The sequence below is a fragment of the Acanthochromis polyacanthus genome, chromosome 21 (genome assembly GCF_021347895.1).
Source record: "Acanthochromis polyacanthus isolate Apoly-LR-REF ecotype Palm Island chromosome 21, KAUST_Apoly_ChrSc, whole genome shotgun sequence".
In the NCBI taxonomy this organism is placed as follows: domain Eukaryota; kingdom Metazoa; phylum Chordata; class Actinopteri; family Pomacentridae; genus Acanthochromis; species Acanthochromis polyacanthus.
In genome coordinates, this window is record NC_067133.1 from 3,125,738 (window position 1) to 3,152,835 (window position 27,098).

General features: G+C 41.8%; 2 protein-coding genes and 1 non-coding gene across 6 annotated transcripts; all 3 read left to right on the forward strand.

Annotated features, from left to right (window-relative positions):
- The first annotated feature begins 3,664 nt into the window (after positions 1-3,664).
- Positions 3,665-7,337, forward strand: rpsa (ribosomal protein SA). Of its 4 annotated transcripts, none has more exons than XM_022210780.2 (8): positions 3,665-3,816; positions 5,165-5,336; positions 5,445-5,563; positions 5,842-6,087; positions 6,373-6,501; positions 6,785-6,944; positions 7,055-7,090; positions 7,198-7,337. In XM_022210780.2, the coding sequence occupies exons 2-8, from the start codon at positions 5,204-5,206 to the stop codon at positions 7,293-7,295; spliced, it is 921 nt and encodes a 306-aa protein (XP_022066472.1). In that variant the 5' UTR covers positions 3,665-3,816; positions 5,165-5,203; the 3' UTR covers positions 7,296-7,337. The 4 variants fall into 4 exon arrangements, with proteins under 4 accessions (XP_022066472.1, XP_022066473.1, XP_022066474.1 ...); XM_022210781.2 differs by having other exon boundaries at positions 7,201-7,337; XM_022210782.2 differs by having other exon boundaries at positions 7,055-7,075.
- Positions 5,631-5,770, forward strand: LOC127531744 (small nucleolar RNA SNORA62/SNORA6 family). Its single transcript, XR_007938837.1, has one exon. It is a non-coding gene; the product is annotated as a small nucleolar RNA SNORA62/SNORA6 family (small nucleolar RNA).
- Positions 7,338-10,738: 3,401 nt separating the features above from the next.
- Positions 10,739-27,052, forward strand: ubn2b (ubinuclein 2b). The gene is given in 23 exon segments (XM_051940911.1): positions 10,739-11,251; positions 11,253-11,415; positions 11,418-11,454; positions 12,015-12,030; positions 13,183-13,314; positions 14,652-14,724; positions 14,727-14,752; positions 15,894-16,025; positions 16,177-16,255; positions 16,258-16,282; positions 16,459-16,954; positions 18,606-18,676; positions 18,766-18,895; positions 19,763-19,869; positions 19,962-20,072; positions 20,764-20,907; positions 21,036-21,086; positions 21,176-21,218; positions 23,312-23,507; positions 23,510-24,582; positions 25,482-25,689; positions 26,160-26,228; positions 26,458-27,052. Coding segments are annotated over 23 exon segments (3,543 nt in total). The 5' UTR covers positions 10,739-11,137; the 3' UTR covers positions 26,505-27,052.
- Positions 27,053-27,098: the final 46 nt, after the last annotated feature.

Here is a 27,098-nt window from a genome sequence, read left to right on the forward strand (position 1 = left end):
TTGAATCTTGAAAATAGCTCGAAATCACCTCAACCAACTACAACAGTACAATCCTGCTTTTTCAAGAATGCATGAGTAATAATAACCTAAAGGTCTATCTAAAGATACATTTGTACCACAGTGCTTTTACCATGTGATATTATTACTTTTACTTCAGGAAAGAACGTCAGTACTTTCTCCACTAATGGAGAGCAGCTACGTACAGTAAATAAACTCTTTATAAAGACTCTTTTCAAAGAAAATTTTCATTTTTGTTACATTTAGCATCTAAATTTTGAGTTTTTGCAGATCATCTAACACAAAAACCTCTATTTTGTAGAGAATGCACTAAATGCAGGTTTCATTAGTGACTTATCTGTGTGTAAATAGACATTTTGGAGCAATAATCTCAGTGTTGACAGTTTTGTGACACATATTGGCAAGTTACTTTATTACATACAGCTCTTGAATCTAATGCAATCCAATACAAAAGCTCTTATAAAGCTTTTATATTTTCGGTTTCAGTAGAAGATGGTCATTCTGCTTTATCTTTATTCATGAAGTTGGGTCATTCCTACTATTCGGTGCCATTTCGGCCTTGTTTAATCTATTAAAAAAATGTTAAAATTTCCAATTTTTTCGTCTTTTATCTGAAGGATTACTTATCAAACTATAAGAAAACTATTTTGGTCCAGCTCAGGATATCAATAATCTAATATTTTTACCAAATTCTTTGCATGTGACAGACAGCAAATGTCCACCCTGTTACGGGACATTCTCACATCTATTACACTATGTTTCCAAACCACTCTAGCTATAATAATTACATTTAGTAAGAGTTAAAATGTCCCTTAATTTACCCTTGAAATATCTATTTTGAGAAATATTAACAAAGAAGTATATGTACAAAAAATGTGCTCTATTGTAAGGCACAACACAATTTGAACACATTTCTTTTCAATTTTAAGATAATTTCAGTGGAATCTGCCTTTATTTTTTTTGTGATTTCATTATACTAATTAGAAACTGCAGGTAAACACAAAGACATGCTAAATATTTCAGACTTTTTATCTAATTCTCATCAAAAAATAATAAGGTAACAGGGTGGACAAGACGTCACAGAATGGACCTAATATTTGTGAACAAAATTTTATTTAAAAAAGTAAATTTATTTAACCTTTACATGAACATTAAAATTATTTTAAAAAATACTTCCAACAAGTAAATAAAAATATCATTAACTAGTCATATGAAAAACATCAAAAACGTCATTAGCATCAGCTTTACATACGAATTCACTGAACAATATAATTCATTAACAATTAGAAATTCATTCAATAACTAAAAAACAAAAAAATCAATTTATAACCAAAAATAATCATAGAAGACAACATATGCTGAAGAAAGATGTTTATCCACTTCTGTTATGTCCACCCTGTTACTGTGTGTCCACCCTGTTACTGTGTGTCCACCGTGTTACTGTGTGTCCACCCTGTTACTGTGTGTCCACCCTGTTACTGTGTGTCCACCCTGTTACTGTGTGTCCACCCTGTTACTGTGTGTCCACCGTGTTACTGTGTGTCCACCCTGTTACTGTGTGTCCACCGTGTTACTGTGTGTCCACCCTGTTACTGTGTGTCCACCGTGTTACTGTGTGTCCACCCTGTTACTGTGTGTCCACCCTGTTACTGTGTGTCCACCCTCTTACTGTGTGTCCACCCTGTTACTCTACAAAACGGTAACAGGGGGGACATTTAATGCTAAAGCTGTCCCTTACTGCTAATGTGATGAAAAACAAGATAGCACTTAGTGACAACCAAGGAAGATTTTTAACATATTTATTAACCATATTTTTGAAATTACCAAAAAATATAGTTTTCTGCTTTAAAACAGGGTAACAGGGTGGACATCTTGTGCTTTACCACGTCAGTCAAGCATTCTAAAACACTTAAAAAAGGTTGTTTAAAGAGAGGTACTTACTTTACTTCCATTAGTTTGATTTTCCCTCCAAAAGTGTAAGCCACTTCCTGTGTCAAGTGACTAGATCATGTATTGGGGGGGCGTGTGCAGAGATCTTTGTATCAAAGTAACAGGGTGGACAGTTGACTCAGGGACACAACATATTTTGAATATTTTAAGCAGTAAAAATGTATAAATAACAAAAAATAACATTTGGGGAGGTAGATTATAAACGAAGCTGTGCAAAAATAGTGAAAAGTGTTGGGTTTATTTCATTACTATTACTTTTATTTGTATTTTTAATTGAGCAAACATGATTTGGGACATGGGAATTTGGCCTACTTATCCAAAAATAAGGGTAATTGTTTAAAATTGAAATATTCCTGCATACATATCATTGTATATTATGGTAGAGAACTGTTAACCATATAAGCCAGGCTTTTGAAAATTAGTATTAGGACATTTTTACCAAAAATATGCAATACTCTGTCATGGGGACTCAAATGGCACCGAATAGTAGGAATGACCCATTGACCCATGGGTCATTCCTACTATTCGGTGCCATACATTATGCGGTGATGAGACATGGGACTGAATTATATTTAAAGGCGTTTTTTCTCCTCTTTCATCATACTTGAGGGGGCACACTTTTCTTAAAACATCAAGAAGAGACTAAAAATGTATAGAAGTAGGATTTGTGGCCGAGCTGTTGTATTAGAATAGATTCTTAGGTGTTTCCAGTAAAGTGAATTATGCCACCATGTCACATCCAAACTGGAATAAACTCCGAGCGTGTTATTTTGCATTTACTTTCTACTTTTACCCAGAAATCGAAGCCACATCACTTTATGCCATCTGTTGATACAACGCCCATGTTTCTTTAGCCTTATTTGTAAGATCCATTGTGACCCTGACATTTACCCAAACCTAGATTTAGAGTCAACACACTATTGCCAATTAACCAACTTATTACCTCCGCCAGGAGTTTGTTTGTCTGTCTGTTTGTTTGCTTGTCTGTTAACAGCATAACTCAAAAAGTCATGGACGAATTTTCACCAAATTTTTACAGGATGTCCGTAAGAGCAAAAGTAACAATCGATTAGATTGAAGATAGCGGCGGCGACGCGTACGGTACCGTCACATGCGCGCGCAACGCTACCGTTACGTGCGTGCGGCGGCGCCGCCGTCAAAACACTGTGCTGTTACACTGTACATGCATGTTATGCTTTGTGCACAAACTGTTAAAACTAAATTAAATCCGTCCATGACGTTTTGGGTTATGCTGTTAACAGACAGACAAACAAACTCCGATTGGTACAACTGAGCGATGGCCTGGCAGAGGTCTGCGCTCTCTGAGTGCTTTTCTACTTTGGTCCTGTGTCTGTTCAGCCACTTATAAAGCATCATAAAGGCTCAGGATATTGTAACCCCTGACTTTACAGAATTACAATATTCTACACCAACCTTTTGCACATTAGAAATAATTTCACAACTCACTTTGTGTCAGTGTGTACATATTGTGATGCCTTTTGCCTGGAACTCTTTATCTATGGCAAATATAGTTACGACACAGGTCGGTCCTTCACCGAGAAGTCAGCGTCTCAGCATTGTCTTAATATGGTCTTTCCATCCCCATTGTCTTAATATGGGATCCTCATCCGACAGTGAGGGAGCTGACCTGCCATTACCTCCGCAGCGGTCTGTACACAGCTCCACCCGGCGGCCAACCACAAGCAGTACAACCTGCTGTAATCCCACCCCTCTCACAGTAAACCAGCCAATCACAAGCGCCGCAGTTTGGTATAAATACTACGTCATTTCCTCCCAGCGCCCTCTTTTTCACCGTGTGGACAGATTTCCATACGGCGTTGTTTCGTGGTGAGTTTAAACGCTCATATTTCAATTAAAATATACATAAAGTAAGGCTAAATACGCAACGTAGTGATAGAAAAGCGAACGAGAGCGCAGAATGGTGCTTCAAATCCCGCCTGTGAGGTCTTTATCGTGTTAAATTTCCAAGGTTTTGATTATGCTAACGCTAGCAGCTAACTTGCTAGCCAGGAACACGCGCTCCGCTCGCTTTGCTCCCCTCGCGCCGAACAGAAAGTACCGAGCAGTGTTCGTAGTTACCCGAATAAAAACAAATGAGCGACAGACATAAGTTGATGAATAACTTGACTTAAAAAGAGGTTAAACGCTGTTAAAGGCCACTAATACCGGATGCAGTTTCGTTTTCTCGGCTGTTGCTGATTATAGCAAGACGCCAAATCTTGACTAGCCGAAAGAATTGTAGCTAACATTCTGCCTTCCCTCGCTGAAGAAATCGCCAAGAATATTTGTGAATAGGAATAATTTAATGCATGGTATAAAAGGTCTTGTCAGGCATGAGTGCTGCTTCTTTCAGTATCCTGTCATGTAGATGGGGGTTGCATATCAGTTTTACCTGGGCTTTACTAAGATATACGACAGTAAGAGATCCACACAGGATTGGACAGTACATCAAAGTGATAGATTTGTCATGATGCACCAATATACAGGCAGGTCTCGGTCTGAAATTTAAGTGAAAAAGAAAATGGTTTTGATCACTATCTGTCTTCTTTCTTCCCACAACATCACTTGCGTACTGTCTTCTCATATTAGTGCTCTTACCTTAGCAATAACAGACTGCTTTATGTTCAAATGTTGTCAAATGTGTGCAAGAAACTGGTTTTATTTGGTACTTGACCTTTGTTTTTAACCTTTTAATAGTCTTGTTGCCACCTTGCACCGGTTAATAGTTTTTTCCCTCAGTGTTATCAGCCTGTGTTTCCTTTGTGCTTCATCAGTTAATCCTCTACCACTCTTTTATTTGAAACCTTATATAGTTCAAATGCGCAAGACAAAATGGACTTTTATTTTTGCTGTTTTATCTCTTCCCTGTGCCATTTCCTCATTGCCAAGAAATTAAGCTGATGTTCAAATTGCCTTTTCCCCTTCAAAAGGTTGTTTTCTGTTGAAATTGAGTCAGTCTACAGTGTTGAAGCAATACCAAAATATGTCTAAAATTTAGTCTCAACTTTAGCAGACAAGCGATGAGGGTGAGCTTTCAGACATGATAAACACTAACGAGTGCATGTCTGATGAGGGCTCAGATCATTAATTGAAACTGATGGTGTGTACATGTTGACATTCACTTTTCAAACCTGCCTGGGATTTTAACCAAATTGTGTACGTCATTCTTTCCCAGCTCTCCCATCAAACTCGTAACGCAGGGAAAGCGGTCACGATGTCCGGAGGTCTGGATGTCCTTCAAATGAAGGAGGAGGATGTGCTGAAGTTCCTGGCAGCAGGAACCCATCTGGGAGGTACCAACTTGGACTTCCAGATGGAGCAGTACGTCTACAAGAGAAAAAGCGACGGTGAGTTGTGGAATGTTGGCACAAAAGTTAAATTCTTGTTTCTGGTTTTCCCCTTGTGTTTCTCAAACTGAAGTAAGAGTTTCTGACTGGTTCTCCTTCGTACTCCAGGTGTGTATATCATTAACCTGAAGAAGACCTGGGAGAAGCTGCTGCTGGCAGCCAGGGCTATTGTTGCCATTGAAAACCCAGCTGATGTGTGCGTCATCTCTTCCAGGAACACTGGACAGGTAAAGAGCCTTTAAACTCTGCAGTGGTTGTTGTTTCTGCAGTGGGCCATAAGTCCTTAAAGTTTGTTATGCACACTGTTAAAGCCGGGCACTGATGTCGGTGTTCAGGTGTCGGAAGTGTGCGAGAGAAATCGGGCCGGGTTTTCGCTAACACCATGAGGACGGCTGTCCCATGACTGGGGTTTGATAGTGACCTGAGCCACACTTCAGTGTATTAAATGAAAATAACTAAAATTAAAGAAAGACCTTAATTCTAACTTGTTTTGTGTCCACTTCAGAGAGCAGTGCTGAAGTTTGCCTCTGCCACCGGTGCCACCACCTTCCACGGTCGGTTTACCCCTGGTACATTCACCAATCAGATCCAGGCAGCTTTCAGGGAGCCCCGCCTCCTGATTGTGACTGATCCTCGTGCTGACCATCAGCCGCTGACTGAGGCTTCCTACGTCAACATCCCCACCATTGCTCTGTGCAACACCGACTCCCCACTGAGATACGTGGACATCTCCATCCCCTGTAACAACAAGGTGAGATGAGCTGAATAAGAATGTAAATAAGGCTGACGCTGATGAATGTTTGTGTAGTGCACACTGTTAGAGCCCGGTGCTGTCCTGGCTGTGCAGTACGGGGTGTAGGATGTGTGCTATATGAAAATGCCTGATCTTTAATCTTCTTTCTCTGAACCACACAGAGGCTGGAGGTAGAGATCTTGCCACAAAATCCAAACTGTTCTCTGTAGCTATTTATCCCAATGAAGCCTTATATAGTGTCAGCAGGTGTGGATTTTTATGGGAAATTTGTGACTATTTCAGGGTCACCACTCTGTGGGTCTGATGTGGTGGATGCTGGCCAGGGAGGTTCTCAGGATGAGGGGTACCATCTCCAGGGAGCACCCATGGGAGGTCATGCCTGATCTGTACTTCTACAGGGACCCTGAGGAGGTAAGATTATTGCAGTGCTATACTCTAAATGTACAGTGAGTTCATGCTACACATTAGGGGGCGCTACTCTGCCAGAGTGACTCCTGACAAGGTTCTGTGTGCTAGTGTGTGCTTTCAGTGTGTTTTTATGTGTTGCATTTTATTGTTGGAGCCTGTCTGTCCCAAATGGTGACAGAAATTCTTCTTTGACAATCAAGTTTGTCTATCTACTGTATAATATAATACATAAATCATAGTTGTACATCCTGCTTACATGCTAATGCACGCGTTTTTTTCTCTGCAGATCGAGAAGGAGGAGCAGGCTGCAGCTGAGAAGGCTGTTGGAAAGGAGGAGTTCCAGGGTGAATGGAGCGCTCCTGCAGCCGAGTTTCCCCAGACTGAAGTGGCCGACTGGTCTGAGGGTGTTGCAGTTCCATCTGTGCCCATCCAGCAGTTCCCTGCAGGTAAAACCACTAGCTTCCTCTGATGCAAACATTCATTCCAGACTTAAAAAGTTTTAAACGGTGTTTGCTACTAAACTGCTGTTTAAACAACCTTTTTCTTTTTCTTCCAGCTGCTGCAGCTGTTAAGCCAGGTGAAGTATTTTCTGGTGAGTTTTTATAGACATTATATGCATGTCTAACATGCATATAGTGTTGACATGCAGCCACAAATTGAGACTCAATGTTGTATTTTTTGTGTTTTTCTTTTTCACAGCAGAGGACTGGAGCAACCAGCCCGCCACAGAGGACTGGTCCACTGCACCCACTGCTCAGACTTCTGACTGGGGTGGTGCCACTTCTGACTGGTCTTAAAATGGACCATGGCAACAATAAAAGTGTTTTTTTCCACTTTAACATCATGTTTATTCATTTTGTATTTAATGAAGGTTATCTGCTGTTGTAATTTTTGAAGCCAAAGCGGTAAGGCCGGCGCAGCTGGTGAAACACTCAGCAATGAATTCTGTTACTAGGAATACAGCACTGTAAGGGGCAAGCACCTCAATACCAGTATGGTTATTAGGTAGATGTTATGTTGGTGGTTGCTGTATTTGGGGCAAAGAAGTTGAAGGAATGCAAACTGGAGAACACTGGGAACACTCATGCAAGTGACGATCATCAGGCTGAGGTGATCATGCATTACTGTATTGGTGTCTGACATGAAATTTAGCTGTGCTTCAGTGCTTTCTGTCTTAGATATGATTATGTGGCTGTCAGAATATTTGGCGCATTACGTTGCTTAAATGTTGAAAATGTCAAGTATTTGCTCAGACCTGGAGAAGGGATCACTTCAGTAGTTACTGCACTTCACATAGCATGACCTCTGAGTGAATACAAATGCAGACACATGAGGCAACCAAAAGGAAAACCTGAACTTTTGACTCTTATGCTGAAGGGATCCAGTGGCTTTCTTACGGTGTGGAGGGCATTTTGCTGTTGTGAATTTTGTTTGCTTTGGGAGAGCTGCTATAAATCAATGTAGTTGTTAGTGATTGCCTTTATCCTATGATCAGTCCTGTCTTGAGTGGTCTTATTGAAGGCTGGCATTGTCCCCATCTACAGGAGATGAAGGGCTGTGAAATGGTTTGATGAAAATGTGAATCATGCTGTTGCCTTTATGCTTAAGATCTCAACCCAGTGGAACACCTATGGAAGATTTTGGGTCAGTATGTCAGAAAGTGCTCTCCATCAAATGAGGGAATATCAGTCAGAAGAATTGTGTTCATCTCCTTATTAGAGTTCCAGAAACATGGAGAATCAGTGGCAAAGTGCATTGAAGCTGGTGACCCAATACTTTACAAAGACACTTGTATTTTCTTTCAATTTGTCTCTTGTCTACAGTCCAGCTGTGCTTTTAGGAGTTGAAGGGCAAGGAAATCTCAATGAACTAAATCAAAGAATTAATGTGTTTTTTTCAGAAACTTATTACTTGAGGAACCAAAACTTTGATTTTCTATGCATTGAAAAATGATTTAAGAACATAACTCCCGTACAGCACGGTGCACTAAAACTTAAAAGCGTCCCAACAACCCAAAAAGAATTAGAACAGTTTATTATATCCGTACAATATTATGACATTAGTACTGCCAAACAGAAAAAAAATATTTCCTAGCAGCAGAAATTGTCACCGCATCCAAACAGAAACAATAGTGGTAAAGTGGCGACAAAAAGTTGTACCAGCACTGAGACTTGAAATAGAAATGTGGCTTTAATGTCTAAATGCGACCTGTCCAGGGTGTCAGCTGGGATAGACTCCAGCACCCTCCGCAACCCTAGTGAGGATAAAGCGGTGTATAGAGGGAGGATGGATGGATGGGATGTCTAAATGTAGAAACAATAATAAAGAGACTCCAATTTATTTTTTTTTTTTTTTTTTACACTTGGCTCTGGATAGCTATTTCTGATGGACACTGAAATTGCGATATGCAATTATTTTGTAACTATAAGGGTGCTTCAAAAAGTTCTCGGCCTTACTTGGAAACAAGGTGCATATAACTTCCACTTTGAGGCATAACCGTCAACTTAAAAGCCTTATATTAATGTTTGTAAAAACTCAAATGTTTGAAAGTGTCAAAGAATATAGGAGAGGAAAGTTTTGAGTGACAGTATGATTGGTGTGAACCTTGTCAGAACTATCACAGTGAATTCATTCCTGACAGTTGAAGAATGGCATTGGATTTGTAATACACTGACTGTCCAAAAAAAGTTGCAAACTCTTATATTTTGTTGGATTGCCTTTAGCTTTGAGAAAGGCACACATTCGCTGTGGCATTGTTTCCTTAAGCTTCTGCAATGTCACAGCATTTATTTCTGTTCAGAGATGCATTCATTTTCTACCAAGATCTTTGTTCTCATTTTCGTGTCATTTTTCATCATTTTCAGACTGTTTTGTGGGCATTGTAGGTCTTTTAGTGGTCATTTGGTGCATTTCTGTGGTCATTTTGCGCCCTTTTGTGGCAGTTTTCAGTCTGTTTGTGGTAATTTTCGGTGTTTGTGATCATTTTGTAACTTTTGTAGTTATTTTATGTGTCTCATCATTTGGTATCTTTATATGATAATTGTGTCTCATTAAGTCATTTTGTGTTTTTCTGTGGTATGTTTTTGTCATTATCAATCTGTTTGTGGTCATTTTGTCTCTTTTTATGATAATTTTGTCTCTCAAGTCATTTTGTTTTTCTACGGTCATTTGTGTTATTTTATAACACAAAATAACAAATTGTGTCTGAGAAATCACTTTCTGCTAAGTTACCCATTGCCAAAAACACCTCTAAAGGAAGTGTGGTAATTCTAGATCACGTGATCTGCTCATTTTGTTTCTCAGTGGTCATTTTGTCTCTCTTGTGGTCATTTTATGCATTTTTGTGGTCATGTTAGGTCTTTTGTTGTGGTTTGTCTGTCTTTGTTCTCATTTTGAGTCTTTTTTGGTCATTTTCAGGCTGCTTTGTGGGCATTTTAGGTGTTTTGTGGCCATTTGGTGCATTTTTGTGGTCATTTTGTGCCCCTTTGTGGCTGTTTTCAGTCTGTTTGTGTAAATTTTAGGTGTTTTGTGGTCATTTGGTGTGTCTCTCTGCTCATTTTGCAACTTTGTAGTTATTTTTGTGTCTCTCATCATTTTGTATCCTCATATGATAATTATGTCTCATTGAGCCATTTAATGTGGTGATTTTTGGTCATTATCAGTCTGTTTGTGGTAATTTTGTCTCTTTTTATAATTTTGCTTCTCATTGAGATACTCATGTCATTTCCTCGTGAAGAAAAGACTGGTCAGACCCCAAGGTTTTCTGAGTTATTTAATATAAAGTAGTGTGTGAGTCAAGAGTGGATTTATCGCATGTCAACAGGTTTACTACAATATCTTTATAAATAACTTTCAATTTCAATTCTACTCTATTGTATATATAACATTTTAAGAATCTTTTTCTAAAAATGCCATGTAGTGTTTGGTTATGTTGATTTTAGTCCTGAAAGCAGCAAAAATGTCAATTATGATACCTGTCAAATATGTTACCAAAAGTCCCATAATTCTCTATATTGATCCTGGAAATGAGGCGCAGTGAAGCGTGACACAATGGACCAAGTCTCTTTAAGGATTGTACTAGAAATCAGGACAGAGGAGCCCTCGAAATAGCCCGTCTCCTTGCAGTAAACAGAGGAGATGCGCTGAGGTCCGGACATCCCGCCTGTGTTCAACCATCATCTCCTGCACATTCGCGCTCGTCAGTCAGGTGGGCGTGTTTCTGCGCTCTGATTGGTCGGACGCGGTTCCCTTTCCTCCCCGGGTTCCGCTTTCTTTTCATGCGCACGCCCAGCCTCTGAATAATGATAATAATGATCAAGATGGCTACTTCACAATCCTCCTTGCGGTAGCTAACCACCAATTTCATGGAAGCACTCAAAACTGCGATTTTCCTCTGTTTAAGTCCCTCGTAGGCGACGGGGGCCGTGCCGCGGGTCGAGCTATATGGACTGAACCGGGCGGAGAGGAGATAAAAGTCATTGTGTCGCCTGTAGCACTCATTCCGAGGAGGCTAACTAGCGGAGCAGCCAGCTAGCTGTACTTGTCGACCATCTCTGGTGCAGCTCCCCAGCCAGCGGCGGCTCAGAGGAGCGTGGCGCTCCGCGTTTTGTGTGCCCGCTCGTCGGACGGAGAGCGTCAAATGGCAGAGCCGAGGAAAGTGCCGTTCGTCACCATCTCGTCCTTCAACGCCTCGCCGCCGACCCCGGAGTCCAGCAAGAAGCGCCGCCGCGAAGACGAGGTCGTCGACATCACTTTTTGGGAAAGATGGAGGTGTAAGTGTCGCGGCGGTCGGGTCAGGAGGTGGCGGAGGTCCGTTCGGCAACGCGAAAGGAGGCGACGCCGAGACCGAGGAGAGGAAGCCCACCGTCCGCCTTAACCTCCCGCTGACCGAGCCGAGCGAGCCGGAGGCCTCCTCCGAGTCAACTACGGCGAGCTGGTCCACTCAACTGTTCTCAGGTTTAGGACCAGACACCATGATGGCTCAGGGGCCCAAACCTGCAGTAACTTCAGGGAGGGAGCAGATGTCACTCTGAGCTGATAGTTAGCACTGTTTGTGTGGGACGTGTTTTGTAAGAGCAGAGGACCCAGTGAATAATTGCTGTTATTATCAACATTTATATTTGTTTGTTCTGAGTTTGGAGCAGTCTTATGGGGTTTTTTGTATTGTTTAGGTGGAGACAGAAATCAGAATCAGCTTTAACGGCCACACAGCATACAAGGAATTGGATTTTGGCTGTCGGAGTCACCCTAGGAATAATAATCACAAAAATAAACTATTGAAAGAAGAACAAGGGGGGAAATAGTAGTAATAAAATAAATATAACACAATATATACAGATATTAGGAAGTTATAAATGAATATATGAACACAGTAGTGCAAAATGATAATTGCTACATGATTACACAGTGCAAAAAGCAGAGAGTGCTGTTCATAGTGCACAAAGTACTGTACGTACAGTTGCATGCAAAATTATTCAACCCCCCTGACATTTTTGACATTCTGGCAGAATGAGCAGCATTACAACTGCAGGTGTTTACTAACTCATATAAGAGGTGAACAGTTAGTTTGTGGGTTTGGAGCTTGGATATCTTCTCGTACCCATTTCCTTTCTTTTGCAAAGCAACCGTCTCCTCTCTGAACTTCAGGGACATCTCTCTGGTCTTAACCATGTTGCTTGCAGGAGGTGTATGGGGGGTATTGACACAAAATGTATACATTTTATAGACGAGTATTTTTCAGTGTTTAGCATGAGTCACCGTTGAATTCACCTCAAAATGTATACATACAGGTGTGTGGTATTTGAGTGGTACTGCAATTATCTGTATTTCCCTAGCATTGTTTATCGGGGTTGAATAATTGTGCATGTAGCTGTATCCACTGGTAGATTGTCTATTGTACAGGTGTGGAGGAATGTTTATTAGGCTGTTTATTAGGGTGATGTCAATGGGGAGGAAGCTGTTCTTGTGTGAAAATGAGTAAACTGGCATTTCCTGAGTTTGTCTTGGTTCGTCAAATGTATGAATGAGTCCCAAACAATACTGGGCCCTGCCTGCCTGGTTCATCCTGTGTCCACACAATATGGGATGGATGAATGGAAGGGAAGGGAGGGGAGAAATACTAGTGTTTACTACTTGCAAGCAGCCCAAAACAGTTGAATGATTTGCAGAGTTGGTTAAATGAGAGTTAAAACACTGTGCTTTGGTTTTAATCACGTTGAATGACAGATATAGATCGATACAAGGTGTGCGCATTCTCCTCTCATGCAATGAAAGTTGGTTATTTTAGGTCTTTCAGGAAGTCTAAAGTCTCCCAGTCATAAATGTAACTTGGATGTTGACACAAATGTTATTTACAAGTCAGATCATTGTACCTCTGGTGTTACATGGTCATGACAGGCTCTCAATCTGAAACTTAATCTTTCATGTCCAGTCACATGTAACTCTGCTTACATTGCAAGAATTGTTTTGTCACCATTTACGGCCACAGAGGAGATTATGCAACTTTTTACAAGTCATTTATAACGAATATACTGATTTAAATGTGCAGAGTCCCCTCTAAGGAAAGCATGACTAATGAGCTTCAGACCTTTACAAACAAGTAGAAAGCTTCATTCCATTTTTCTGCCAATTTTTTCACCTGCTTATTTATTTATTTATTTTTTCCCCTCAGGTAAAGACTGCAAGTTCACAGCACCTAAGGAACTCACTCCTCCGCTGGACCCCAACGACCCCTTCGCTGATGACGAGAAGGAGAGACGGGAGGTAGAAGCGCTGGCCAGGAAATTTGAGAACAATATGTAAGTGGTCTCAAGATACGTGTGTGTGTTTATACAAAGAGTGGCACTTTAACAGAGATTCATAACAGTACGATTTTCATTCCATGTTTCTACATACCAAATCTGACACCAAACAAGCATGTCAGTGAAATAAAGTACTTCTAAAATTAACTATTATTTTGAAAAACAAAAGTTACAGACGCAGCTGTCACATTTCAGAATGGTATCACTCCAGGATTTGAACATTTTCACAACACTTTTAATTCTGAGTACAGATCTGGATCTCAGTTTTTGAGCCTTTTGGATAAATATAACGTGTTTAAAATGCTCTATGACACTGTTTGCCGGTCTGCGTGCTGTCATTGCCCCAGACCCACAGCATCCGAGTGCCATTTGTACTTTGAGGACTATTTCAAAATATGTTGACTCACATTTTCTGAATTTTACTGATCCCACAGTGCGGAAAGCTCACTGTTACAACAGCTCCAAAAGAAGAACTATAAAGGCACCATAAATAGGAAAGGCACACAGTGCAGAATTGCAGAGAACATTTTATACAGATGATGTTATTGTTTTGTTTTAAAAAAAGAAGACTATGTACATAAGGATGAGGTTGTAACGGTTATTGCCCATAAGTAAGTGCATCCCAAGTATCCTCTGATCAGCCACTACTAAAACCACTGAGAGGTGAAGTTGCCTCGTTGCAAGGACACTTATCAAGGTCTGGGATATATAAGGCAGCAAGTAAATAGTGAGTTCTTGTAGTTGATGTGTTGGTAGAAAGAAAAATAGGAGGCGTAGAGACAGATCTGAGAGACTTTTACAAGAACTAGGTTGTAATAACTAGATAACTGAGTGAGAGCATCTCCAAAACAGCAAGTCATGTGGGTGTTTTCAATATGCAGTGATCAGTACCTCCCAAAAGAGATCCAAGGAAGGACATCTAGAGAAGCAGAGAAAAGCTGCTGTAGTTTAAACTGTAGTGACAGAAAGGTGACCGAATACACAGAGCATCAGAGTTTGCTGCATAGCTGCCGATCAGGAGGAGTATCTATGCTGATATCTGTCATTGAACAAAACAAAAACAAGAGGCACGGTGGGAAGGAGGCAAAGCAGTAGAGGCAGTGGGATGTTCTGGGCAATGTTTTGCTGGGAAGCCTTGGGTCCTGTATTCATGTGGATGTTACTTTGACATATACCACAATCCCAAACGTTGTTGCAGACCTTATACACCCTTCATGGCAGGAATTTCACTGATGGCAGGATGATGGCTCTCTGCCACTCTGCAAACATTGTTTAGGAATACTTACAGCTGTATGTGTATGTCTGTTATATTTTGAAACGTTTTCTGATAGTTGTTTTTTCCTTTGTTTGCAGGGCGGTCCCACAAAGAAGAAGAAAAAGGACAGGATGCAGGATCTCATCGACATCGGCTACGGCTACGATGAGACCGACCTTTCATAGACAATTCAGAAGCTGTGAGTTTACCTAAAGTTGTCAGCTTTGTTTTATATAAGCGTCTTCTTGTTTTTGTTTTGGAATGCGGTGTTATAGGATACTGTTGTCCCACGATGGAATTTCAAACACACTGGGAAAAAAGTAATTGTGCACACACTAAAACAGCTTGAGAGAGAAAAAGTTAAACTTATTAATCCTTGACAACAATAAATTTAATTGTAGCATTAGTTTTCTTAAAGGATTTAGTGCAGATTGAGGGACTTTAGAAGTCCATTGGATATATCTTGCATATATTTTATTAAAAGTAAAAAAAAAAAAAAAAGTTTTTATGTTCATTATGATCATGTCTTTACAAATTCCATAATTATTTATTATGGAAACAATCATTTATTAATATAAACTGACTGGATATCACTCAAATGTCGCTAAATATCCGTCCGAATTTAATAACCACCACCTTCTCATTAGCTAAACAATAATAAAATGAGCTTATTCAAGAATAGTTTGTTCTTCTTCTTATTAAATTGAGATAATCATGACAGATATTTCTTTTTTGACAATATGTAAAATTTTATCTAGAAATAACAAATTATGTCCCTTATAACTAAGTTCCCCGTTACAAAAACACCTCTCAAAGAAGTGTGTTAATTCCAGATCACATGACCTGCTCCACATGATGTCATTTCCTCCTGAAGAAAAGACTGGAAGACTCCAAGGCTTTCTGAGTTATTTAATATAAAGAAGTCAACAGGTTTACTACAATATCTTTATAAATAACTTTCAATTTTACTCAATTGTGTATATAATATTTAGAAGAATGTTTCTGTAAAAATGTCATGTGGTGTTTGGTTATAGGCGGCCATGTTGGTTTTAGGCCTGAAAACAGCAAAAATGTCAACTATGGTACAAAAAGTTCCGCAATTCTATATTGACCTGGATATTGTCATTTGTAATTACATGATTTTACACAAATGAAAACATCTGCTGACGGATCCACCTAAATCCTACTCACTGATTCTTTAAGTTGCATGCACCTCATGTCATTAATACAGCTCAGTATTAATGTGTGGAAATAAATCCAAGAACAATGCTGAAAAGCTTTTTGCAGCAAAGAGCAGTAGAAGAAAACTAACAGTATTTGTAAATTCCTCCCGGCCTCAGTATGATGAGCTGGTACCAGCGTCTCTCACCACAAAACATGGAGGCTTCTACATCAACACAGGCACTCTGCAGTTCAGACCTGCATCCGACTCAGAGGGAGAAAATGCAGGCACAGACGATAATCACTTCAAGGTAGGTTCTCGCCGCACTCTGCCCGTAAGAACAGTTTGTAAATAAAAGCACTCACATAAGAATGTCAGTGTTTAACCTGTTGATGTGCTGAAGTCTAATGTTGTTATGTCAACGTAATAAAGCAGGTTTTCATTTTGCACCTGTTTAACAGAAGATGAAAGATGGTGAAGAGCGAGTGATTAAAAAGCGACGGAAAAAGCAAGATGGTGGAATTCTGGAGGACAAGAAACCCAGAAAAATAAAGTTCCAAAGCCAGGGTGAGGTTTTAATATGTTTTCTATCCATTCTTTTCATTTAAGCACTGATTTGGTTGTTTTATTGTTTGTTTAGCAAATCTAATGTGCAATATTAGATGACAGGTGGTCTAATACATTTTTTAGCACTGTATGTTCACCATTCGTTAAACATATCTGTACGTCTCCTGTCCTGGCAGAGTTTCAGCTTTGAATGTTCACCGGCCTGAAAAGAAAAAGAGGAAGAAGCTGATGAAGGACTCCCTCCACCTGGCCAACATGCTCCGTCGCTTCACCAGGGAGAAGGAGGAGATGCGCAAGAAGAACCTGGCTGCAGCCGGCCTGCCACGACCCAACGCCAAAGTGCCCAACACCAACAGTGCGCTCCTCAACGCCCATCCCAAGGCTGCCGGCGGCAACGACTGCAGCATGGCCGACCTGACCGCCGACCAGGCCGTGATGTCGCTGCTGGGCTCGGCCAACAACGACGTGCTGCAGGACATGATGGGCGACCTGGACTTCGGGATGCTGGACTCGCCTCAGCCCTCCAGCCCGGCACAGGGGGAGAACGGCTCCTTTGGGATGGGGCATAAAACGGGAGGCAACAGAGTGTCGCAGGGTGGCGTGATGACCCCTCCTCCCCTGCCCAGCGGACTCCCAGGACCACTCACGAAGCGCATTGAAGACCTAAGAGCGGTAGGAACTTCACTATTCCACTGATTTGCAATAAAATGTGACGTAGAATACTCATAATTAAGGATATTGGCATAAAAATGTAATATCGGTCAATATCATTTTTGGTTTCTTTACCTATCATGAAAACCGATAAAATAATTCCTGAATTTCGCCGGCATTTACTGGATTCATAGAGGGAGGGAGAGACTGAACTGTTGTTGGAGAGGTTGGGTAGGTATACAACCAATCAGTGCAATGAATAGGCTCCTAGAGCGCCGGAAATCAGAGGATGCGGTAGTTCGGTGAAGCCTTATTTATACAGTCAATGGGTGAAGCTCAAGTATATTACAGACATGTTAACAGAAAGATTATTCAGAGTCGGTGCTAATGGAGCTCAACGACTGTTGTCGTTTTTGTTGTCTACCCTGGCAGAGAATTAAATTCGTTGCCGTGGGTTGTCTAGCACGGCTAGGCTAGCTGTTTCCGGTTGTTTCTGTCAGAATCGTCGCGCCTCTGTCGTCACTTAGTTACGCCCGCCTTCTGACTCTACACTTCATGGTGATTCGTCCGGCCAGTTTTAGGAGCATCCAACCTCGAGCCTTATGGAGGGTAACTAGACCCTGGCAGAGAATTAAATTCGTTGCCGTGGGTTGTCTAGCGCGGCTAGGCTAGTTTAAAGCCTCATTGTATTTGAGAATGCATCCAATAGGGCATCACAATAAAATTATTATGATGTGTTAATTGTACGACAGGAGATATGTGATTCACCTAAAATTAGTTTTATAGCCCACATGTGTCGGTATTGGTTGATATCGGTATCAGAAATTGAGAGCTAGACAATATCGGACATCCCTACTCGTGATACAAATCCTGTTCCCAACATGACTGCTGCATTGTAGACGGCCGTGTTGACAGTAGTTAGCTCAAAGGGAGTTTTTGTTCTGTGTGTTTAAAAGGGAGTTTGAAGAGTGTCCCGACCAGATAAGCAATGAGAACCAAACAACATATAGATACAGATAACACACAAATGTGCAAAACAGGATTGCCATTCGAAACCACCTTCTTCATTGTAGTCTTAAAAGATGTAAAATGTCAAAGAACTAATTACAACCATAATTTAATGACACTAAAACATCGATTTCCCTGATATCTCCAAGCCATCACCAGCTATGAAAGGACAGCATCCAGTTTCATATGCAAAATTTTAAACTTACAAATGCTCTAGATGCAAATTTGCATATGTAGAGCCAACTGCAGAAAATCTCTGACAGGCCTTCTGCAGTAAACCGCCTCACCCAGCTTAATGTGGATTCTAGGAACTGTTGGTGAGCACAAATCTGCACATGAAGAATTGTTCTCAATAAGGATGGCGTTATACTGACGTTTTATAACTTTATTATGCTGGAATACAGTAATTCTGATCTATTGCACATGTATCCAAAGCTTTTCCAAACGGATAAAAAAAAGTGGTAGAATAAGAACAAATGCAAGTCTGTGATGTCTATGTGCACATCTGCAAGGTAGTAAAATCAGATGTTTTGTCTGAATGTTTAGATTTTGTCAGATTTTAATGATCTCACCCCTTGGCAACCATGCCTTTAAAGATAGTGGCCCATTCTCTGCAATACAAGATCAAAAGAGACGTCTATCTAATGCGTGTTTCTTCTCGCAGGCGTCCCGTCTGTTCGATGAGGAGGGCAGGAAGAAGTTCTTCACACTGGACATGAACAACATCCTACTGGAGTCAGTACCATTTAGGTTTTCTTTCTTAGTATACTTCTCTTAGTATAAAGTCAAACAGAAGTAATTTTCCGTCTGTATCTGCGTGTCAGCATCGAGTTGCAGGTCCAGGAGCAGCCTGCAGAGGTGCGTTCAGCCGTCTACTCTCACCTGGAGGCCTTTGTGCCCTGCAATAAAGAAGCTCTGCTCAAACGCCTTAAGAAGCTCAGCCTCAACATACAGGTGAGTGATAGATCAGTATCAGGTATTTTCACACAGACTACAGTGAATTCTGCCAGGATATCTGATGTGCTTTAACCCTCCTGTTGTCCTGCAGGTCAAAACTGACCCGCTTTAAAGTTTCAGAATGTGGGGGAAAGAATATTTTCACAGTGAAACTTCTGATGTCCACATTTTCAACATTTTTGGGAAATCTTTGAACATTTTTTAGTGGAAAAAAAGAAATGCCAAAAATGTTTCTTTAAGAACATTCACATAAAAATCTGCCATAATCCAGCAAAATTCTCTGGATTTTGGTAGATTTTTTGTGAATGTTCTTTAAGAAAATATTAGAAGTTTTACTGATATATATGTAATCACTTTAGATATTTTTCTGATTTATTTTGGAAGATTTTTACTCATATTTTAAAATATTTACAAGAATTTTCTTGCCAAATTTGGGGGATATTTTTAAATTGAAACTTTTAAGGAATTATTGGAATTTTCTCCCTGAAGGTTTTTGCAAATTTTCAGAAATTTGGGGATTTTTTTTTTTACTGAATTTTTGGATTTTTTTCAGACAAGAAAACAATACTTTTTGGTGCCTGTAAATGAGGACAACAGGAGGGTTAAAAACAGTCATTTACAGAGTTGTGTAATGCTGGAGCTTTCATTTAATTGATTGAATGACGCCTAGAGGTTTATATTATCCTGTTTTTCACCAGATTTAAGCCTATGAAATGCCAGGTGTGTCTAAATGTGTGTGGAAACCATTGTTTCTGTGTCTGCTGGCCGTGTGCCCATTACCTGATTCTATATTTAGCTTGTGAGTGCGGCGTCCTGGATGTGCATGTGTGATTTTATCCGACTGTGCTTGTCCCCGTTGCCTAGGATGATCGACTTCGAACGCCCCTGCTGAAGCTGAAGCTGGCAGTGTGCAGCGTGATGCCGGAGCAGATCGCTCGATACAACATGGACTGCATCGCCAAAGTGGCAAAGTAAGGAGTCAGATGTGGCTCTTATTTTGAACACGGCTCGCAGCTACGCAGATGGATGCTTTGATATGTGATGTTTGCTTCTCCGCTCGCAGGCAGCAGTCTGAGGAGGGAGAGAAAAATGGGTCAGAGGATGATGATGAGGAGAAACCAGGGAAAAGGGTGATGGGGCCTCGAAAGAAGTTTGTCTGGGACGACAAACTCAGGTAAAGGAGGATCATCTCTCATACTGTGAAATAAACATACATTCAAGACATGATTCTGCTACTTTTTTAACCAAATTTTATTTAAACTGCGTGTTTTTATACATATATATATGCAGCTCAAACATGGACAAATAAAAACAAATATACAATGTCATGGCATCATCTAAACCCACATAACGAGGAGAATTTCAAATTAAGTGTAAAGATAAATTACAGAGCAGCAAGGGGTGATGAAACGTAAAAATCTCCACTTGCAATTCAGACAAAAACATCTCCCCCAGCCTGTCACATATGTAAAGTTAATAAAAGTAAGCAATAACAGGAGCCCATAAATTCATAATGGGGTTTTGCTGTTATTTTTTTCCATTAAATACACTCTCTTTAATCTCTCTTTCTGTTTGTGGAGGGTGGGGGACACAGTTATGATTTTCTTTGCCACCAATAGTAGGATATATAATAGATATGCCTTTTTTATCCATTGCTTCTTGTGGAATCGAACTGATTATATAGACCAATGGCTCAAGTGGCAAATCAACACTTGAAATGGATCTTATTTCTGCCTGAATCCCCTTCCAGAATAGTTTCAGTTCCAAAATATGTGCGTGTCGTCTCCAGTTTTGCCCCCGTTTCTCAATTCTGCTACTTTTCTTTCGGTAATAACGGAGTATTTGAATGTGTATGTGCTTTCCAGGACGTTGCTGTGTAACTTGGTGCGGGTGAAGCTCACCTGCTACGAGTTGGAAGGCAAGACCTCGCTGTCTCTAGAAGACTACCTCAAAGCCTTCATGGAGACTGAAGTTAAACCTCTCTGGCCTAAAGGATGGATGCAAGCCAGGTGTGAATAATTACAGTAACTACTAGCTGCTTTGTTGTGTGTCAGTAGCTTCAACTAGCCGAATAGCAGCCCATATAATCTGCAGTTGTGGTCATGAATGCATCACGTATTCATCATTCTGTCAACAGGATGTTGTTTAAAGAGAGCATCATGGCTCACGGTCATCTCACAGGCTACACGTGAGTCATCAGACTTACTTTTAATCTGTTTCTTTATAGCTGCATGTTTGACGTCTTTAGACTCACTCACTTTTTTTTATTTGCTCCAGAGCAAAGAAGAAGATGGTCTCTACTCCCAAGGCCAAGCCAAAGGTTAGTTGTAGCAGTGTCTGTCATACTGAATGTGTTTTCTACTACATGAGCTCTTCATGAACCTTTAGAAGTTCCATCTTTGATAAAGATATAGATGTATGTAACCGAGGTACTTGCATCCACAACTCGGCTAAGATTTTATATTACTAGACCAATTCGTATTCACATTTTTTTTTTATAAATCTGACTTAAAATACATACAACTGAAAATATAGAGTGAGTGGTAAGAAGTTGTGTAAGAAACAAAATCCACAGTCTTTGAGGATTAATTCACACTTTATTTTACTGGTTTTCTTTCACATGGCGAGCAAGCAAGAAAAGCAAAGTATCTGAATTTTGCACTGAATGGACATTTACTTAGACCAGTTCCGTCTGAATTCACAGATGGGGGTTGCCGCACCATTTTCAATTTGGCTTTGGAAGATAGTGGTGGGAGATCATGCTAAAATAAACTTTATGTGCAAAATTACAGGCATCTACTCCCAGTAGTTTCTGAGTTATGGCATTTTCAAATTTTAATGATTTAGGCCAAAATGCCCTCTTCCCAATCCTCGCCTGGAATTTTTAGGTTTTAAAATGCTTATATCTCTGCTTCTGGAAATCACAGAGACTTGAATTTTTTTCTCCAAGCTCCCTACATGTTGGTGATGTCCTAGAAACAACACACACACTCAGGAGAAGTCTCTCCAGAGCAGGGGGGCTTGCCCAAAATGTAGAAATTATTTGTGAAAACCACTCACGAGTATGGTTAAGGGTGTTAAAACTACTATAAATCTTACAGATTAATGTCTTAGCACCATTTAGTATTGCTCTAGACCAGACTGGCTTGTAACTTATACAGGGGGAGCCCTCTAAGCACATTATTTAGAGAGATATGGACGGCTAAACGTTGCCCCCCATGAAAAGTGCCTGATTTTCAAGGACCCTGAAGTCAATGTAGCACAGGTGGTAGAGATCTGCAAATTTGCACAGAAACTCAACTATCCTCTTACTATAGCCATGCAAAGTCCCAACTTCTAGCCATCACTGCATCATGCTCAATTTTACCCTCAAACTATGCCATTTTTGGTAGTCACCGATCTGAACCTTAAAGGTATTCTCACCTAAAAATTCCAGGCGAGGATTGGGGGGAGGGCGTTTTGGCCTAAATTATTAAAATTTGAAAATGCCATAACTCAAAAATTATTGGGAGTATAAGCCTGTAATTTTGCACACAAAGCTTTTTTTTATCATGATCTTCCACCACCAGCACCCACAGTAAAATTGAAGATGGTGCTGCAACCACCTTCCTGAATATTTGGTGTTTTGGGATGGAATAAGCCCTTACTAATTTGTCTTTCACTTAGAAGCACTTTGAAATTAATTTTCACACAATAAAGGGGCTTTTCAGACAGAAAGCGACATCGGTACTGCTGTGCTGTGAAACCCGTTATTTCTAAGGGGGTTTGCTGCGTCCCATGACGCTTTGTTTCTGTGTCGAGTCAAGCCAGCAGTCTTTATTAGCTGTGACAAACGCCCAGACGGCCAATAGAAATGAGGCTTCCACCCAAGCATGGAAGGCAAAATGAAGGCTAAGCTGATGTCTTTGATTGAATTGTGTATCATAAGTTTATTTTGGGGTGAAGACTTCAGGAGGAGAGTCCTATTTTAGGTACAGAGTTCCTTCCAAGTAGGTGTGTCGTGTGTGTTTAACACTTGCTGGTTGTTGGTAGATAATATCTGTAAACGTGGCTTGCATTTGTTATGTGTTCCACAGACCTATTACAGTTTCTTATTTGAGGTACAGAGGTATCATTTTCATCCACATATACTAATTTTTTTTAAAATTGGTATTCTACACCCTACTTTCGTGTCTGCCTCTCAACTACCCTGTCTAACGAAGCCAACAAAAGGCCAAAAAAAGCTTTAAAAAGTAAAGAGAAATATTTTAGACGGCTGCAGAAATCTGTAGATGTGAATGGGTGTGTGTGAGTAATGTTTTTAGATCGGCATGAACACAAAAACATGAATTTATCCTTTAATATCCCCACAAACAAAGACAGTTTGTTTCAAAGGTTGTGTAACTGTTATTTTTGTGTCATTTGTGCTTTCAGGAGACTGTGTGGGTTCAGCGGTCGACGCCTTCAATGGGGGCCACTCCCTCCCCTGCTGCCCAGGTTGCCAAGCGACCGCCTCACTCACCGTCGGAGCCCATATGTCTGGATTCCCTCGATGAGGCTCCCTCCTTGGACTCGATCTCTCAGGCCCTGGCCATCCTCGGCAACGCAGCCAAGGGCCTGGCCCAGGGGGACAGCCCCCGTCCCCCGATGGACCCAAGACCGCCACCAACCCCTCCGCCCTCCACGCCTCGCCAATCATGCAGCATCAGAAAAAGAACTCTGTCGGCACTCCCAGCTCCAATGCACCTCACTACATCTCTACCTCTTCGTCTTCCTCCACCTCCGTGTCTCGGCCGTCCTCCATCACGTCCTCTCCTCTGCCCTCAGTGAGGGTGGATACGATGGGGGTCGTTAAGGGGGCCGCACAGGCGCACAGACACTCAGTTTTGAACGCTCAGAGACCTTTGGGTGTGGGTGTGACTAAAGCCAACATGCCTGCCTCAGTGTCCCCCCCTAAGCCACGTCCTCCACCCACCGCGTCCCCGCTAGTGGCCCCAGGATCAAAGACGGGGGTGTCCACTCCCCCTTCTGGCCTCCTCAAAGGCAGCAATAATAAAGCCAACAGCGGCGACATTCACATCATCACATCGCCTCAGTCTCGGCCTCACACCCTCTCATCAACCTCCTTCATGACCCCCAAAACCTTCCTGACGCCTCGCCTGCCCCAGAACCCACAGAGCAAATCCTCCCCCTCTCTCATCCAGACACTCCCCACCGTTCAGCCACAGCCACAGTCTAACTTCATCACCCCTATGCACGCCACCCTCACCAAGTCCACCCACAGCAGCATCCCGCCCATCGTTAAGCTCACCCCCCGCACCCCCAACCCCATCGTCACCGTCACCACCTCAGCATCACCTTCCATTTCCCCCAGGTCTCAGGCAACCCTCTCCATACACCAGTACCCCGCCAAAAGCCCAGCAGGGTTCCGCCCGCCGTTCTCAGGTGCCCAAGGAGGAGCGACCAAGCCGGGGCAAGGCAGCTACACTCCTCCAGGCAGCCAGAAGACCCCCAACAACAACAGCACCACCAACACCAGCCTTATTAACACCTCATCCATAAGCAAGCATTCAGGATCCAGTGCCTCCCCCGCAGCCGCCTCTGCTACCCCAGGCCAGCGTCAGAGGCCCGGGGGCGGGACACCTCAGGGGGCCAAGCCAGTCGTGTCTGTCCCATCGTCAGCCGTCTCGTCTCAGTTGCCACAGGTTTGTACAGATTAGTGACCTGCAGCGTTATTCAGCTCATGTGCACTAAGGTTGGGCATCAGGAAGTGGATCTAAATGCTCTGATTCCAAGAATTCATAACTAATTTCACTCATGCTAGCAAATGACCAGTTAAGTGCCAACAGCTATAGAATATCTACCGCTGTCCTTCTGCACTATTAGCTATGTGAGTTGAATGAATCGTGAATCCTCTCAACTGTTGCTGAGCTGTTTGATTAGCAGATGAACACATGAATTGTCGTGTAACAGTCACTGAAATGTAGCAAATGCTGCTAAAAGGGTGGGACTTGACTGCTCTTTTTACTGCAAAGTAGCTGAAGTAGACATGAAAACAGTCAAGAAACTCCGAGAGATACCAGTGTTGTTGTGGTTAAAATTACTTTATCTAACTTCTGGTTCCTGCTGATAGCGTTTTTCCCTGGAAAGAAATGTTTCACACAACTGTGCTGTGTAGAAGGCAGGAGGATAGAGTAGTGACATGGCATAAAAAGGGACTGTTTTTAAGGATATTTTTTGGCTTTATTAGACAGGTTAGTTGAAAATAGGGAGAAGATTGGGGGAAAGACCTGCAGCAAAGAGCCGTGAGCGGGAATCGACCCTGGCTGCTGCATCGGGGAATATAGTGCCTGTTTATGGGTCGCCTGATCGACCAGTTAAGCTACCTGGGCGCCCCTGTTTTCTCTTTCGTGACAGCAGAACATAAACTTTCAGTAAATAATATGCTTATTGAGGAGCATGATGGCTAACTAAAGTATTTTAATCCCCTTATAGTGACACTTTACTGTGACTGCTGCTGCTTTTACCTTTTCTCCTGAATCTGTGTTTTCCTGACCAAATTTCCTGCCCGACTGTAATCGTTTATCGTTCGTTGCCTCCTTAGGTCTCCACGGCGGGAAGCGGCAGTCTGCTCAGCTCGGCCCCGTCTCTTCCCCTGGGCTTCGGGATGCTGGGGGGCCTGGTGCCCGTCTCCCTGCCCTTCCAGTTCCCCTCGCTCCTGAGCCTGCCTTCACTGGGCACCGGAGGCTCCAGTACCGCAGCCAGCAGCTCTGCAGCCAGTAGCAACGCACCGTTCTCCACCCTGACCCAGAGTGAGTGACGCACACGGGCCACAAACATCATGATGTTAGATTTAAAGAAGACGCGGTACATAGATAAAATGATGTGAAAAAGAGGTTTAGTTCGGCCCTGTGTGTGTGAGACTGTCTGCTGTTGTCTGAGCGTTCCTGTTTGCCTTTGTTTTGTGTTGTATGTTAGAGCCTCATTTATCACCGTATTGTGCGTAAGCTTAATGTAATTAATGTACGACATTATTCCATTTTGTTTGCTTCATTTCCCAAATCTCTCAACCTTTTTTTCTACCAACTCTGTTTTGGTTTTACTTCCTCACCCTGTCACTCACTGGCCTCATATTTCTGCCTTTATCCCTCCTGTCTGGCTGTCTCTTGCCTCCATCACCCTCTTCTTCCTCCTCCTTTTTTCTCCTCCTCACCTCCCCGTTCTGTTGGTATTTGTTCCTCCCGCCCTCCTCGTTTCTTGTCGCCCTGTCCTGTCTCCTCAGATCTGTATAAGAGTCTCCAGTCAGGGTCTCAGGTTGCTCTGCCTCCTCACTTGCAGCTCGCTTTCTCAGGTAAAATCTGACCCTCCCTCCACCTCCAAAAGCCTGCTCCGTCCCTCCTCCTGGCTTTCTTTTCTCCTCTCAGTTGTCTGGTGTTCTCCGTCTCGGGTTCTCCATCTGTTCTCTGCTCATCTGTCGGTGGCAGCATGCCTTTTTTTGTGTAGTTATTTTAGCTGTCGTCCCGTCTCTGAACGCGTTTTGTCCAGCAATGCTTTCAAGTGCTGTCCTTTATCCTGTCCAGATGTCAGTCAAAACCAGGGAGGAGATGCTAAGAGGAAGACTCTATGATCCGGCCGGATTACATCACCCAGATGTTGGGACAAATCAGGACAGACGAGGCATAGTAGGAGTCCGAAAACACACACTGAGCATCGCTTCATCTGAGAACTTTCACCAATACCACAGCTCAATATAACTTTTTTTAAACAATTTGATAACTTTTCAGTGCTATTCTTCATAGAACTGTTAAAGGAACGACAGCTGTCGATGTTTACAAGATAGACCTATATCACTGTGGACGGGGAGGACGAATGAGTGGGATTTCTAGGTGTGTGTGAGGGTGTGTGTGTGAGTGTGTGAAGCTGTTTAGTTGGCGGGACTGTGCCTTTTGTCTGATGTCTCCCTCTCTGATGCATGGTCAATGTGTCTATTTGGTGCTGTTTTTATCATAATGTAATTATCACTGATACCTGTAAGAAATGTAAACTGCAAATTGTTGAATTTGAGCTTTTTTTTTAAATGAGAGCTGTACACGTTTTCATTGTACTTGAATTCTGGAATGAATTCTTTTCTGTATAGAACTCGAGCTGACTTTTAATTAAAATCTTTCCCTTGAACATAGGAATCCGATACAAGTTTGAAATCCTGAACACACATTTCTCA

Excerpts from the sequence above, each read along its gene's own strand:
- rpsa (XM_022210780.2), top strand. The coding sequence starts at position 5,204 with ATGTCCGGAGGTCTGGATGTCCTTCAAATGAAGGAGGAGGATGTGCTG. Across the intron at positions 6,502-6,784 it reads TCTACAGGGACCCTGAGGAG|ATCGAGAAGGAGGAGCAGGC; the intron begins GTAAGATTATTG and ends TTTTCTCTGCAG. Across the intron at positions 6,945-7,054 it reads CATCCAGCAGTTCCCTGCAG|CTGCTGCAGCTGTTAAGCCA; the intron begins GTAAAACCACTA and ends TTTTTCTTCCAG.